This window comes from Alligator mississippiensis, chromosome 4 (assembly GCF_030867095.1).
Source record: "Alligator mississippiensis isolate rAllMis1 chromosome 4, rAllMis1, whole genome shotgun sequence".
In the NCBI taxonomy this organism is placed as follows: domain Eukaryota; kingdom Metazoa; phylum Chordata; order Crocodylia; family Alligatoridae; genus Alligator; species Alligator mississippiensis.
In genome coordinates this window covers 166,451,829-166,464,829 of record NC_081827.1, presented here as the reverse complement: position 1 = coordinate 166,464,829, position 13,001 = coordinate 166,451,829, and the positions used below count along the sequence as shown (strand labels likewise).

General features: G+C 45.6%; 1 protein-coding gene across 6 annotated transcripts in view; it reads left to right on the top strand.

Annotated features, from left to right (window-relative positions):
* The window catches only part of MLLT6 (MLLT6, PHD finger containing), a 94,409-nt gene that overhangs the window by 45,614 nt on the left and 35,794 nt on the right, over positions 1–13,001 (top strand). For all 6 annotated transcript variants that reach the window (XM_019482564.2, XM_019482562.2, XM_014603631.3 and 3 more), the window contains one exon: positions 6,092–6,190. In XM_019482564.2, the coding sequence (XP_019338109.1) occupies positions 6,092–6,190 (99 nt within the window). The remainder of the gene's footprint in view (positions 1–6,091; positions 6,191–13,001) is intronic.

Here is a 13,001-nt window from a genome sequence, read left to right as displayed (position 1 = left end):
GGATGCTTTGAGCTAAAACTCGTACAACGAGCTTTAGTTCAAGTGGCCCCGCCACCATTTTTTAAGTGTGGATACACTGATACACATGATGCAGGAGGCTGCTGGAGTGCGGTACTTGTCATGCTCCAACACACTTGATTAATCGATTCTGCTCCGACATGCTGGAATTCCAGTGCGACAGAACAGCCTCCACTCTTGTGTATAGGTGCCTGGAGGAACTAAATTTAATGTGCATTAATAAATGTTTAGATGCAAATTAATAAATGTACAGATGCACCCACTGTAATACAAATAATTACAGCCCTGAGTTAGCCACTAATTCACTGCTTAACCAAAGGTAGGATACATAAACCTACATTTTCACCAGTGTCTACCAGTGTCAGGTGCCTCAGTTTTGATTAACCAACTTGAAAGAGCTGTGTTTGACTGGCGCAGGCAAAAGGCCAGCAGGAATTTTCCATTTTGAAAACGGGCCCCGGTCCATGTCTCAGGCTTTGGCAGCATAGAGAAATTGACCAACATCACTATACTGGAATAACCTAGTATATAATATGGACACTCTATTTTGGAGTAAAAGTTACTTTGTTGTAAGTCTTAGAAGCTTCAATGGCCAAAACAAGTTCATGTCCTCCTTTGCTTTGTTACCAGTAACTGCTTTGTTACCAGATGTTAACAGAGTTGCCCTAGGGATGAATTTGGCCCCAGGGTACTAATTACACACCGCAGCTTAGCACAAAAAATAATTATTAGTCTACCAAGATCAATATACAGCAAAACGAGCAGTGAGCCATGAGCTTGACCAATGGAAACTATTCATTTGCTGGCTTACTTAGCAACCTATTGAATCAGCACCTACTCTTCACAGTGGTCCTACTCATTGTGTAGGATGTGGTCGGGATGAAAAAGACTGGACATTCTGGAAAACTAGAAGCTATATGAAGTGAGGATCCTCCAACAATATCATCCTTTAAAAAAAATATTTTTCCTAGTACTGTAACTGGAACTTCCACAGACGGCCCTTTTCATCTTCATAGCATTTTATGAGCAATGATTTTTCTTACTAAATTGTTTGCTTCCGTATATCGCAACAGTGAGTTCTTTTGGATAATTGTACATTATATTTAATATTACTAAAGAGGACATGCTCTTTTCCCAGTGTAAATGTTGCTGTTGTAATAATAACAACCATACTTTCAATGGTTGTCATATTTTATTTGTGTTACCATCACTCCTAGGGGCCCTGCCAATGGAGCAGTCACGTTCTGACAGGCCCTGTACAAACACAGAAGGGTCTCCCATTCCAGACTCTCAGCTTGCCTCATGTGTCATCTTTGACGAAAGCCCTACCCCTCCATGGAGTTTTGCACATTATAGGAGCCTACTCACATGAAACTCATGCAGGATCTAGCCTTAAATGTGGGAAATTTTAGATTTTTCTGTATCACAGGGACATGGATGAAGACAATAAATCCTGTGGGAAGGAAGACGGGAGATTGAGTTAGGCCCAGGGTCCATCTAGCCCAGTTTCATGTCTCTGACAAAGGCCAGAAACAGAGAAAGGCGTAATAATTCCATATCTGGCAAATACGAGCTGACCTTAGCCACACGTCAGGTTTCATTCTGCTCTCTGATACATAGAGTTCGACTTAAACTCTGAAGCACGGTGTTTAATATGCCTTCCAAAGTATTTATTAGCATAAACTCTTGTAACACTAGAAGATCTTGTTACATGAATGAGTGTCCAGCCCTTTGAGTCTTGCTAAATCCTCAGCCTCACCAATTCCCTGTGACAATGAGTTCTAATGAATTCTGTAATAAATTACAGAGCTGAAAAGACAACAACATAATATGCCATTGTGTTGCCAGTTGTAGATAACCAGCTACCTTTTCAACTCCTCAGTTTTACCTGGGGCACTCAGTCATAAATTATTGTTATAAAAGTTGTGAAGCAGACATAAGTTCTGTTTTATAGATAATTTGGGGATTTTGCAGTTTGGTTTCGTTATAAATTAGTATGAAAACGAAACCATTTTGAAAGTACCTGCAAAGGCAAATTAAAAAAAATGTATTGAATCAATCAGAACATTTTTGCTTTGACTTGTGATTTTTTTTATTTTGCATTATGCTCTATGGTATCTATTGCAAAATAAATATTTTGAAACAGAAAGTCCTTTCCATGTAGGAACTCAAACCATTTCATGCCTGCTGTGTTGACATAGAACATTTTGACATAGTCAGAATATCTTCCTCCCCTCTTTCCTTCCAATACAAAATTCCAGCATAATCAACCCAGTTTCACAAAGTGTTCTCATTTCAGTGGAACAGCATATTCCAGCAGAACAGGATTCCACTAAAATTTCTTCAAGTAACTCTAATTATGATGAAATGTCATTGTCAAATAGGATGATCCCATTTCATCATCTGCTGTAAATTTGAACTGGAGTCAGAGCCCCTGAATTTTCACTACCTTGTGTCTATTTCTATTCTCTGTCTTACAGCTGTCCATCGTTGTAATATGTAAAAACTTGCCATATCAATCCGTAGCAATAGCACAGTCCAGAATGGACTTCACAGAGTGCCTGTCACTTTTCCTTTCTCAGTGTCAAATCTCTTGTTGGGGTAGGATTTTTGTGGGGGCTGGTTGATTTGCTTCCAGATATTTGGAGGGAAGGGGGGTATTGTTGGAGGTGAAACAGGAGGTATCAGTGTTGTGAGAATCATTCTTGCTAGGAGGGAAGGACTTTCAAAGAGGAAGACTGGAGTGTTTCCTTCATTCAGGCTCTGTATTTGCCTGTTTTTTTTCCCCATGTAAGCTTCTTCTACAACTGGAAAGCCTCAAGAGAGATTTCGTACCACCATTTTTACCTAGAAAACACAGGTGTAAAATGCTGCTCTTGCTGTACAGAAGTGGAGAATTCTGATAGGTGATCTTTCATATCCTTTCTCCCCATGCTTGCACAAATGGAAATAGCTACACGAGAGAAGAATCAGGCTTGTTCCATTCTGAATAAATTACAGTTAGGATTTGAAGGTGTTTTTTCCTCTAAAACCCTTGAAGGGCAGAAAAAAGACCAATGAAAAATGTATTAGAAATACGTCTCAATTGTTATTTGTTGAAATACAGTCAAGACTGTTTAAAATATCAGATCCTCTCAGGCCTATTTATAAATGTCAGTTAATCGCATAACTTCTGCAGTGTGACTATTACTGCCCACATTTTATAGGAGTCCGGGTGTTTAGTGTATAAGGTCATGAATAGGAGTCAAAAGGCCTGGGTTCTCTTCCTGCCTCTACCACCTGTCTACTGGCAGCTTGCTGGCCCTGTCTCTGAAGCTTTTTTCCTTTTCAACTGTGTTATGTTGAGTTACTCGTTACACTTAGACCATACTAAGAGCACTTAAAGCTCAAGTGTCCCCACATTAAAGCTCATTAAATCATGCTAAGTGCCCTCTGAGTGTCTCAAAGTTACACCATTTCAGACAAGGGTTAACTCTGAGTCATGGTGCCTAGCTCATGTTAGGGTATGTTTAGTCTGCTCCATTGAGAAAAATGAGCAATTTGCAGCCCGCTGGCATCTCAGGATGCACAACTTCCAGCCTCCCCACACCCCCAGAGCAGGGATAGAGCCTAGATGTCCTGGCTCCTAGATACACCCCTGCTCACCTGCCCTCTAGTGGCAAGTCAGAGCTGTGGAAACAAGAAACAGTGTTAACATGTGACTGCTCACAGCACGTTTGAACTTTACACCACTTAACATTCCACAGATTTAGTATGGTCTAAGTGTAATGTGTAGCTTCACCCTAAGTTTCATCTCTTTAGACTGCAATCTCTTTGGCTAGGGACAGACATTACACATTAACTGGGAGAAGTGATCAGAAACTGGTTCAAATCCATAACGCAACAGAATTTCAGTGCGCATAAACTATTTTCAAAATGGCTGGAACCAGTTTAAGATAAACCTGGATGGATGTAGTATCAGATTTTAGGCTAAATTGGTTACTGTCAGAGATCCCCTCCAGACTCAGGTTAACTCACAGTCCCCCGGCATCCCAAGATTCGTTGCACCTCCCTCACAAATCTCACTTAGCAGGGTGGTTGGGTTAGTTTTGGCCCCAAGCTGTCTGCTCCAGCTGAGCAAGGAGGCGTGCTCTAGCACCCCTCAGTTTCATAGATTTCATAGACATTAGGGCTGGAAGGGACCTTGGAAGATCATCGAATCCATTCCCCTGCCCCAGGGGCAGGAAGTCAGCTGGGGTCACAGGATCCCAGCAAGATAAACGTCCAATTGACTCTTGAAGGAATCCAGAGTAGGTGCTTGCACCACATCTGGCGGCAGTCTCTTCCAGGTCTTGGGGGCTCGAACTGTAAAGAAGTTCTTCCTTATGTCCAGCCTGAAACGGTCTTGGAGAAGTTTGTGACCATTTGACCTTGTCATCCCCTGGGGTGCTCTGGTGAACAGGTGTTCCGCCAGATCCTGATGTACACCCCTTATCTACTTATAGGCAACCACCAGGTCCCCTATGAGCCTGCGCTTTTCCAAGCTGAAGAGTCCCGTAGCTCTCATCCTGTCATCATAAGACCTGTTTTCAGGCCCTCTGATCATGCACATGGCTGTCCTCTGGACTCTCTCAAGCTTCTCCACATCCTTTTTAAATTGTGGAGCCCAGAATTGGATACACTTCTGGCCTGAGCCACTGCAGGCATGTGGCTGCAGTTTTGGAATCAAAAGTGAATGTCTGTTCACTTGCTTAGCAATTCAGTCTATGCAGTTTTGACTAACTTACAAAGATTGAATAGATTCAGCCTCAGGCTTTTTGACTGTCTGTACTTAGCCTTAGGGTTGCAAATGTCTCTTACTATGCACAGTGTCTTCCTCAAACCAAGCCCAATCTTGGTCATTATATTAGAAGGTATTTATAACAAAGAGTTGCAGCTCCTTGTACAAATTCAACAGAACTGGTTTCCTCTGTGTAGCGGGTCTGTATTTTGTATTCTCTCTCTCACATTTTGCCAAATGAAGAACCCTCAAATCAATGGCAAAAGTCCCATGGAGTTCCCTGGAATAAGGTCTGGCCTATTTCTTCATAGTGCTGAATGCCTTCTGTGGGGTAGTCAGCAGGAGCCAAGAGCATTCTGCACCTTATCAGGGCAGCACCTATGTAGAGCAGATCCTGTTGAAGTCAGTGATAACTGAAAAGTGTCAGCACCTCTTAGGTCCTTGTTCCTCATTGGTTCGCAAGCTGTCAGTCCTGTTGGCTTCACTGGAGCTTTAGAGGATGAAAACTGGGATAGATTTTGTCCCTAAATAGTCTGACTCTTGTTGACAGAGATGGGCCCTACTCTTTCCCCCTAGTGCAGGAGTGGGCAATTATTTCGGGGGGAGGGCCACTTACTGAGTTTTGGCAAGCCATTGAGGGCTGCATGACAGGCCACCAGGGGCAGATAAATATTAATATTCTACATTTTTTAGGGGCCCCACGGGCCGGATAGAATGGCCTGATCGGCTGCATCTGGCCCCCACCCCGGGCCACATTTTGCCCACCCCTGCCCTAGTGGATTTTGTGGGGATCTTGAGATCCAGGTTCAAGCTTTACTGCCTGGCTAAAGTGCTGAGTTGTTGATCTCCCTAACTGTGTATGTACAGCATGTGCTAAGAATGGTTTTATGGACTCTCACACTAACTGTAACACAGGGTGAGTCTGAGAGATGTTTGATGAGGGGAGGGGAGCGGGCTGGGGCATGGGGGCAAAGAGCCCCTTTGGGGGGAAAGGAGGAAGGCTCATGTTTCTTGAAATCAACCAGGGCTTGTTAAATCCTTCCCTGTATCATCTTACCAGAAATTGATTCGGGGGCTTCTGTTGATAATTCTGCACATCAGATGTGGACTGCAGCTGGGGCAGGGATAGTGGGACACTCCCAGCCAGAAGTTGTTGGGGGAGACTAGGCCCATGTGGATGGGTGGAGGAGGAAAGGGGAATATGAATGTAGGGTTGCAAATCTACCCCCACACACCTTCCTCTTTTTTCCTTCTCAACCTCTACTCTCACTGGCAGAAATCTTGTCCTTTAACACTTTCTGGTTTCCTTTGCAGAGTCGGAAGGACAAGGAAAGACCTAAACAGAAGCACAAAAAGCGGCCAGAGTCTCCCACCAGCCTCACCCCGTCTTCTGTGCCTGTCACTACTGAGAAGGTACCAGATACAGCAGATGCTGGGAGTGGCTGTGGGGCAGGGAATCTGCACAAACTCTACTCTCTCAGGGTAAAGGGAAGCATCAGGCACTGGAGCAGAAAAGAGGCTTTGCCCATGTATTTTCTTTCCTTATTTCTCATATTCCTTCTTTTCCCTCCCTTAGTCCCTACCCCAGCCCCCACCTTGGGAATTTCACACTGCAGCTGTCTTGCTTTCTGTTGGTGTTGATGACATAATCACTGAGCTGGTTGAGCTGCATGTGCCAGCCTGTTTGGCAGCAGATGTTCATGTTTAAGGCTCCTGTAGAATAAATCTGTATCCATGCTTTTGCCATTTCTTCTGCCATGCTGTACACAGCTCAGACAGGTGGATGGTAGGTACCTTCATTTTGGGATGGGAAGGGACGAGCTGAGACCAGTGTCTTAACGCAGGAGTCCTGTTTAATAATGTTTTGCCCCTGTCTGCTCCCTTCCATCCAGGGAGAGCAAAGCACCTAATACATACTAATTAAGCCTCAAGCTCCCCCAGCAGGGGAAGCATGGGTAATTATGGTATTACCCCATTTCAGGGGAAACAGAGGATCAAAGTGTCTGATTCTTTTATTGTCCTTGGGTCTCTTCTGCAGGCTTTAAAGGCAGCAGAACTCTCTACTGGGGAATCATTCTAGGGTAGAGGCTTCCCCAGGTGGTGTCTGTACCAGCTTTATTTCATCCCCAGTATTGGGCATATGCTGGGGGCATGGGCAAAGTACTGACATGCTCCTGCTCATCTCTTCTCATACATTGCCCCTTGAGCTGCCTGTGGCATCTGCAGGTAAATTACAGCAGCCTTGAAGCTATTCTAGTTCATGCCAGGGCCATGCACCAGAATGCAGAGCTTAAACATGGTAGAACTGAATCAGAGCAGAAGTCAAGGCCACAGTGGAGAAGCATGTGGCCCCAAGATCACATCAGGGTCCATAGGAAGAGCAAAGACTAGAACCCAGGCATCCTGACTCCCAGGACAGCATCTGATGAAGTGAACTTGGGCTCACAAAAGCTTGTGCTATACATCTCTGATTTAGTTAAGTCTTTAAGTTTCTGCCTGACTTCAGACTAACACAGCTAACTACTCCTCTGTGCACTCAAGGGACACTTTGTGGGGAAGACCAGATCTGGAGGCAGTCACAGATGAGGATAGAGGTGCACCGGCAAAGCCGTGAGAGGGGCCAGACCCAGGTTGAAGGAGCAGGATTCCAGCTCAAGATTAAATTGGATTATCTGGATTCTGTGTGAGGCCCAGAGCTGGAACAGAAGAGTGGGTGTAGATTGGCGCTGAAATGCCTGGGCAGAGCCATACACAGGAGTCCCAGGCAAAGAGTAGCAGCATGGAGGTGCCGTGACAGAGCTGGGCACAACCCACTGACTTGTGCTTTCCTGGCTTGTATGAGTGCAGTTCAATTCCTGCTTTTGTGAGTAATGGATTTGCCCAGCTAACAGAGCTGTTGGGAACTGATGTGCTAAGATTATTTTCAAGCCCTACCGAAATTCAAAACCTGACTCCCAACTGGCTAGAGTGGCTGTTAGACAATTACCCACTGTCTCCTGCAAAGCCCTGTCAGCCCCTTTTTAAGAATGGGGGAAGGGCCTTATTCAGGTTTACAGTCACCTTTCAGCACTTCGTAAGCTGAAATCCAGGTCATCCTGATTACCCTAGACATGCTTGAGTGACAGGGCCTTAATCTTTTCCCAGGGTTTTATTCTTATGAATCCTTGTAACAATGAGGGATAGTCCCTTAATGTTTTCTGTGCGCAGTTCCCAAAGCATCACACAAACCATCTTCTACTGAAGTGTACCCACTTCTGGGGTGGAGTATGACAGCTGTTGAACAGCGCACTGCAGTATTACACAACTCAGGACTGTAAGTGGAGAATCTGGTATCTGTTTGAAACCATGTCATGAGCTAGACTCTCTGGGTGCATCTACATATGCAATTAATGTGCCTAAATTTTCTATACAGAAAATTACAGTGCATTAAACTGTGCCCCCACATGCATCTGAACATGTGCCCAGTGGGAGCAAACTTGCTCCCACTGGGAGCAGTTCAGTTCAGGGGTGCTTCTGCAGCAGCCAGGGGGAGCTCCAGGTTCCCCCAGGTGCCAGCCCTGGGCTGGCAGGAAGCATAGGGGCTGGTCCTAATCGCTGGTTGGGGAGAGCTGTCTCAGCTACCAGGCAGCTGCCTCCCAGCCATGTGGAGATTGGGACTGATCTCCATGTGGCTGGGAGGTAGCTGCCTACAGAGCTGGGACAGCTCTCCCTGTCCCTTTTGGCCCCCTGCTGCCTAAGCTGACCAGAAGCAGTTTGCTTTGTGAGCTTTGGTGCATTGGTTTAATGCACCTATTTCTAGTACCTGTATCTACAGGTACTAGGAAATGGCTCATTAGACGAATCTAGTGCACAGTAATTGCTGTGCACATATAGATGGGGATGCATCTCATGTAGACACACCCTTGGTGTCTCTCTCTAGATCAGTGGTTCCCAACCTTTTTATGCTCAAAGAGCCCCTCATTAAACTTAAGGCATCCCTTGTTAGACTCAAGGTACCCCTTGGAAAATGCCAGCTTTTAGTTTCACTTGGTTTTTGACTATGGAAAATAATAGATCAATTTTTCTGTTACAAAGCACTCAGAAAGCCCACAGCAGGTCAGCATGTATTTAAAACTGTAAATTTCTATTCAAAATCTTTGGGTTGATTTTTTTAATCAAGTTTGCATACCTAACAATGCTAACATTGCATGGCATCCCACAGCACACTTGAAAGGATCTCAACACATCTTAGCATGTTATGGCACCCTGGTTGAGAATCACTGCTCTAGATATTTGCACCCATGTAATATCAGTAGAGTTACAGTGATGTAACCTCTGGAAGAATATTTATGGCACAGATCCAAACTCCATCTCACACCAGAGTGGCATGTATACATGGGGCATTTACCCTGGGATAGTACAAAAATGACTCTGGTACACTCTGCGTCATATTCATTGCACTTCCCCAACTGGAGCTTGTTTAGGACAAAGATAAGTCCTCAGATTGTTTGGTGCGGGTGTTCATCCAAAAAGCAACACATGTGGGTGAACAGTTAGGGAAAGTTTGTTTGGCAAAGAGTGCATTACTCAAAGAAACAGAATAGTCCAGTGGTTAGGGGCATAGGCCTGTGCATCACAGAAGGGATGGGCTTATTCCTGCCTCTGCCATTTCCCTGCTGCATGACCTTGTTTAAGTCATTTACTGTCTCTGCTGCCTCACTCTGTACCAGGTAAAAAGCCCTTTAGGACAGGGATTGTTCCAAACTATGAGTCTGTACAGAACCAAGCACCACACAGGTCCAGTTTAACTTAGGTGTCGGATGCTGCTACCCCTTCCTTGAAATGTTCAGGTGCCATAGTTTGAAGACAGGGACTACTTGCTTACTGCATTCTTGTCTTCAAGCCCAGTCCATCTCTGCCCAGATAATGAGCTTTTCCCCAAGGCAGCAAAGCTTGTGTCTTTCTGGCTCTCCACATTCCCCACATACTCCTACTCCTTGACTAATTGTGATAACGGTTGCCCCGATAAGCATCCTCTCCAGCACTCATGGACATTTAGCAGTCCTCCTGTCACCACGCTGGGTTCATCACTATTTTCCGACATTCTGGTCATTCCAGTGTCCCTGGGTGCCCTGTCGAGAGCTATTCCCAGTGCTGCTGCCTGTACTCCATTCAGTCAGTGAACTGGGGGAGTGGGGATTGTGCTGTGTTTCAAAGCTGAAAGTTGCCTGGATGCATTATTTATAAGGACACTGGATGTTTTGGGGAAGACGGATGAGGCAGTAAAAGGCTGAAGAGCCTTTTGGGCTCTAGATTGCCAGTTCAAATGCAGTCCAGGTGGGCACTGGTTGACACCTGGGACCTGGGTAAGTCTTTCCAGTCATCCCAAAATTCACTGCCTCAGGAAATGAGACTTCTTGAAGTTCTCCTCAGAGAGGCCAAGATCTGGATAGAGTGGGCGCATCTACACATTCATTAGTACACTTTTGCTACTGCACATTACTACATGTACTACATTAAGGTGCATTGGGCTGCCCCAATGTGCAGTAGCAAATGTAAATGCCTTTTTAGTGATGTTTAATGCACAGTAGAATAGGCTACTATGCATTAAAGTGCTCATGTAGATGCATCCAGTGTGGAGACTGAATTCACCTCTCAGGGGGGCTTTTTAGGTAAGCAGGTCTAGCTGTGGGGATAGGGAAGTTTGCTCTATATGTGGCCTTGTGACCTGGTCAGGGTGTGTCTTAGGAGCCTGGCTTGAAGCTTGCTAGCTCTGAAAAAAACAGGACATGAGCTTTGTGGTGATCGCTAGTCAGTGGGTGTATCTACACAAGACACTAAATGCACAGTAGATTAATTCTACTGCACATTAGTGCATCGCAGCAAAAGCCATGCTAATTTGCTAATGCGCAGTAGAATTAGTCTGCTGCACATTAGTGTCACTAAAAAGGCATGCACCAATACTACTGCGCAGTAGCACTGGTTACTGCACATTGAGTGCAGGTACTAAACTTAATGTGCCATAATTACGGCACGTTAATGCACGTGTAGATATGCCCAGTGTGGCACAGGAAAGGTATCTGGAAGGAACAAAGGGATATGGGGAGAAACCAGCCCTTCCAGCCCCAGGGAGCACTGAATCAAAGAGGGCAAAATGTCTTTGTCCAGGCATTTGAACAGTTCTAAGAGCATCAGCCACCCTGTGCTGCAGGAGGGGCAAACACAGCCTTTGGCATCTGACCTGGGATCAGAGCTGCCAGCCAGCTTCCTTTGGATTGGCCAGGAGAGGGAATTCGTAGCACGGTTGCCAAGGCAGCCCCATATCCAATGGGATTTGTGCTTCTGTCCCAATATGCAAACAGAAAGGCAGTAGCAAAGCTTGTGGGTCTTTTAAATGAATGTGTGGAGGAGGGGAGTTAAATCAGGCAAATATTTAGGTGCCAGACATGTTTAGGAGCTGGAGAAGTAAATGTGTGTCATGATGCCTCTGTCCGTCGGTCACAAAACCATTTCCTGTTGCTGGCAGCTGTCTAAGAGTGTTCCCTGTAGGCGTCAGCATCTGATGAAGTGACCTCTGGCTCACAAAAGCTTGTGTATCTCTGATTCAATTTGTCTGTAAGGTACATTTCTACCTGCCTTCTGTAGGGATTAGTTTCACCAGCTCTCACCAATCTGCAGTGACAGTGGAGAAATCACCCATGAGCTTGGGGTGAGGTGGAGGGTGGGATGAGCCATGGGAATCAACCAGGGATTGGACTTTCTTCTGTGCTGGTAGCACAAGCCATTAGAGAGCCAGCTCTGTAGCCCCCAGTGCTTCCTTCATCATTGAGTATGGGGGAAGGAGTAGCAGCCAAGGACAGTACATAGTTAGGGTGGCCATCATAGAGGACAGTCTGGTTGTCCTCTATGATGGCCTTGAAAAATAGAGGACGTAAAGACGTCTGGTTTCATATCAATAAAGGACAGAGGACAGAGTAGCAGAAAACCAGGATATCCTCTATGATGGCCACCCTATACAGAGGTGATCCACTGGGGCAGTGTGTTTGTTTGGGATTGAAGACCTGGGTTGAGCCCCTGGTTCTACTACTGATGTCCTGTGCAACCTTATGCCACTCACCTACAACCAGATGTTTTTAAGGTAGTTAGGTACTGAGTGGGATTTTTCCTAGGAGCACCTGCCCTGTTCAGCTGATCTCACTGAGGCCAAGATTTCACCCCGAAGACAAACTGCTCTGTGTGCCATTGCCAATCCCTGCAAACAGTTTGGCGTCTCTGTTAACTTTTTTGTGTTTATTTCAATTTTCTAATCAAAATGTCCTTTGCCACCCAGGTTTCACTTCTTCACCTTGAGCTAATTCAATATTTGTCCCATGATCCCCTCCTGACACACTGGATTAAAAAAAAAGGGGGGGGCTCTTTGGTGTGGTTTCAGTCTCCCACTTGCAATCAATCAACTTTAACTCCTGACTCATGTAGGCACTTTTAAAAGTCCCACAAGATGCCTGTCGGCTTCTGTGCCTACATACCTTTAAAATCTGGCCCTTAGTCTTTTTGGGCCTTAGCATCCCATCTGTACAATGGGGATAATAGCATTGCCCTACCACGGGTAGGGCGGGTGAGGGTAAATACGTTACAAATTGTGGAGGGATACAGGCTTGTCTACTCGGGAAGCTAGGAGTTGGGATTGTACCATGCCAGCTACTGTGTGTTTTGAAAGAAGATTAAGCTACCTTGCACAAATATATTCTTGGTGCAGACTGAGAGTGTTCAGTCAGGGAGTTAATCCAGAGCAGTACATGTACTGTGAATTTACACTCTAGTTTACTGTCTAGTTTCTTCCCCAGGTAGAAAAGCCTGTCTAAGGACCATAGATGAATGATTGCAGGTGCATTAATGGGTTGAGGTGCAGGCCGGCTTGCAGGGGAGGGGAGGTTGTGGTGGGGTTGATCCAGGTGCAGGCTGTCATGTTCAGAAGCAGGGCAGGCAGTTCACATGTGACGTGCACACTCATAATGCAGCAAATGCATGGTGCCTGCTGTCCCAGGTTACCGCACACATGGAACAACCACTGCTGTGTCCCTCCTTCCCCCTGCAAAAGCCCCTGGGGAGCTGTCCCGGCTCTGCTGATTGCACTTGCAGTAAATCTGCGGTGTTCTGAACCGCCCCAGATGCCTCCTCCTGGCCAGCTGCAGACATCCCGATCACTTGTTGACACGCACTCGCACATGCTTCAGGCCACAACATC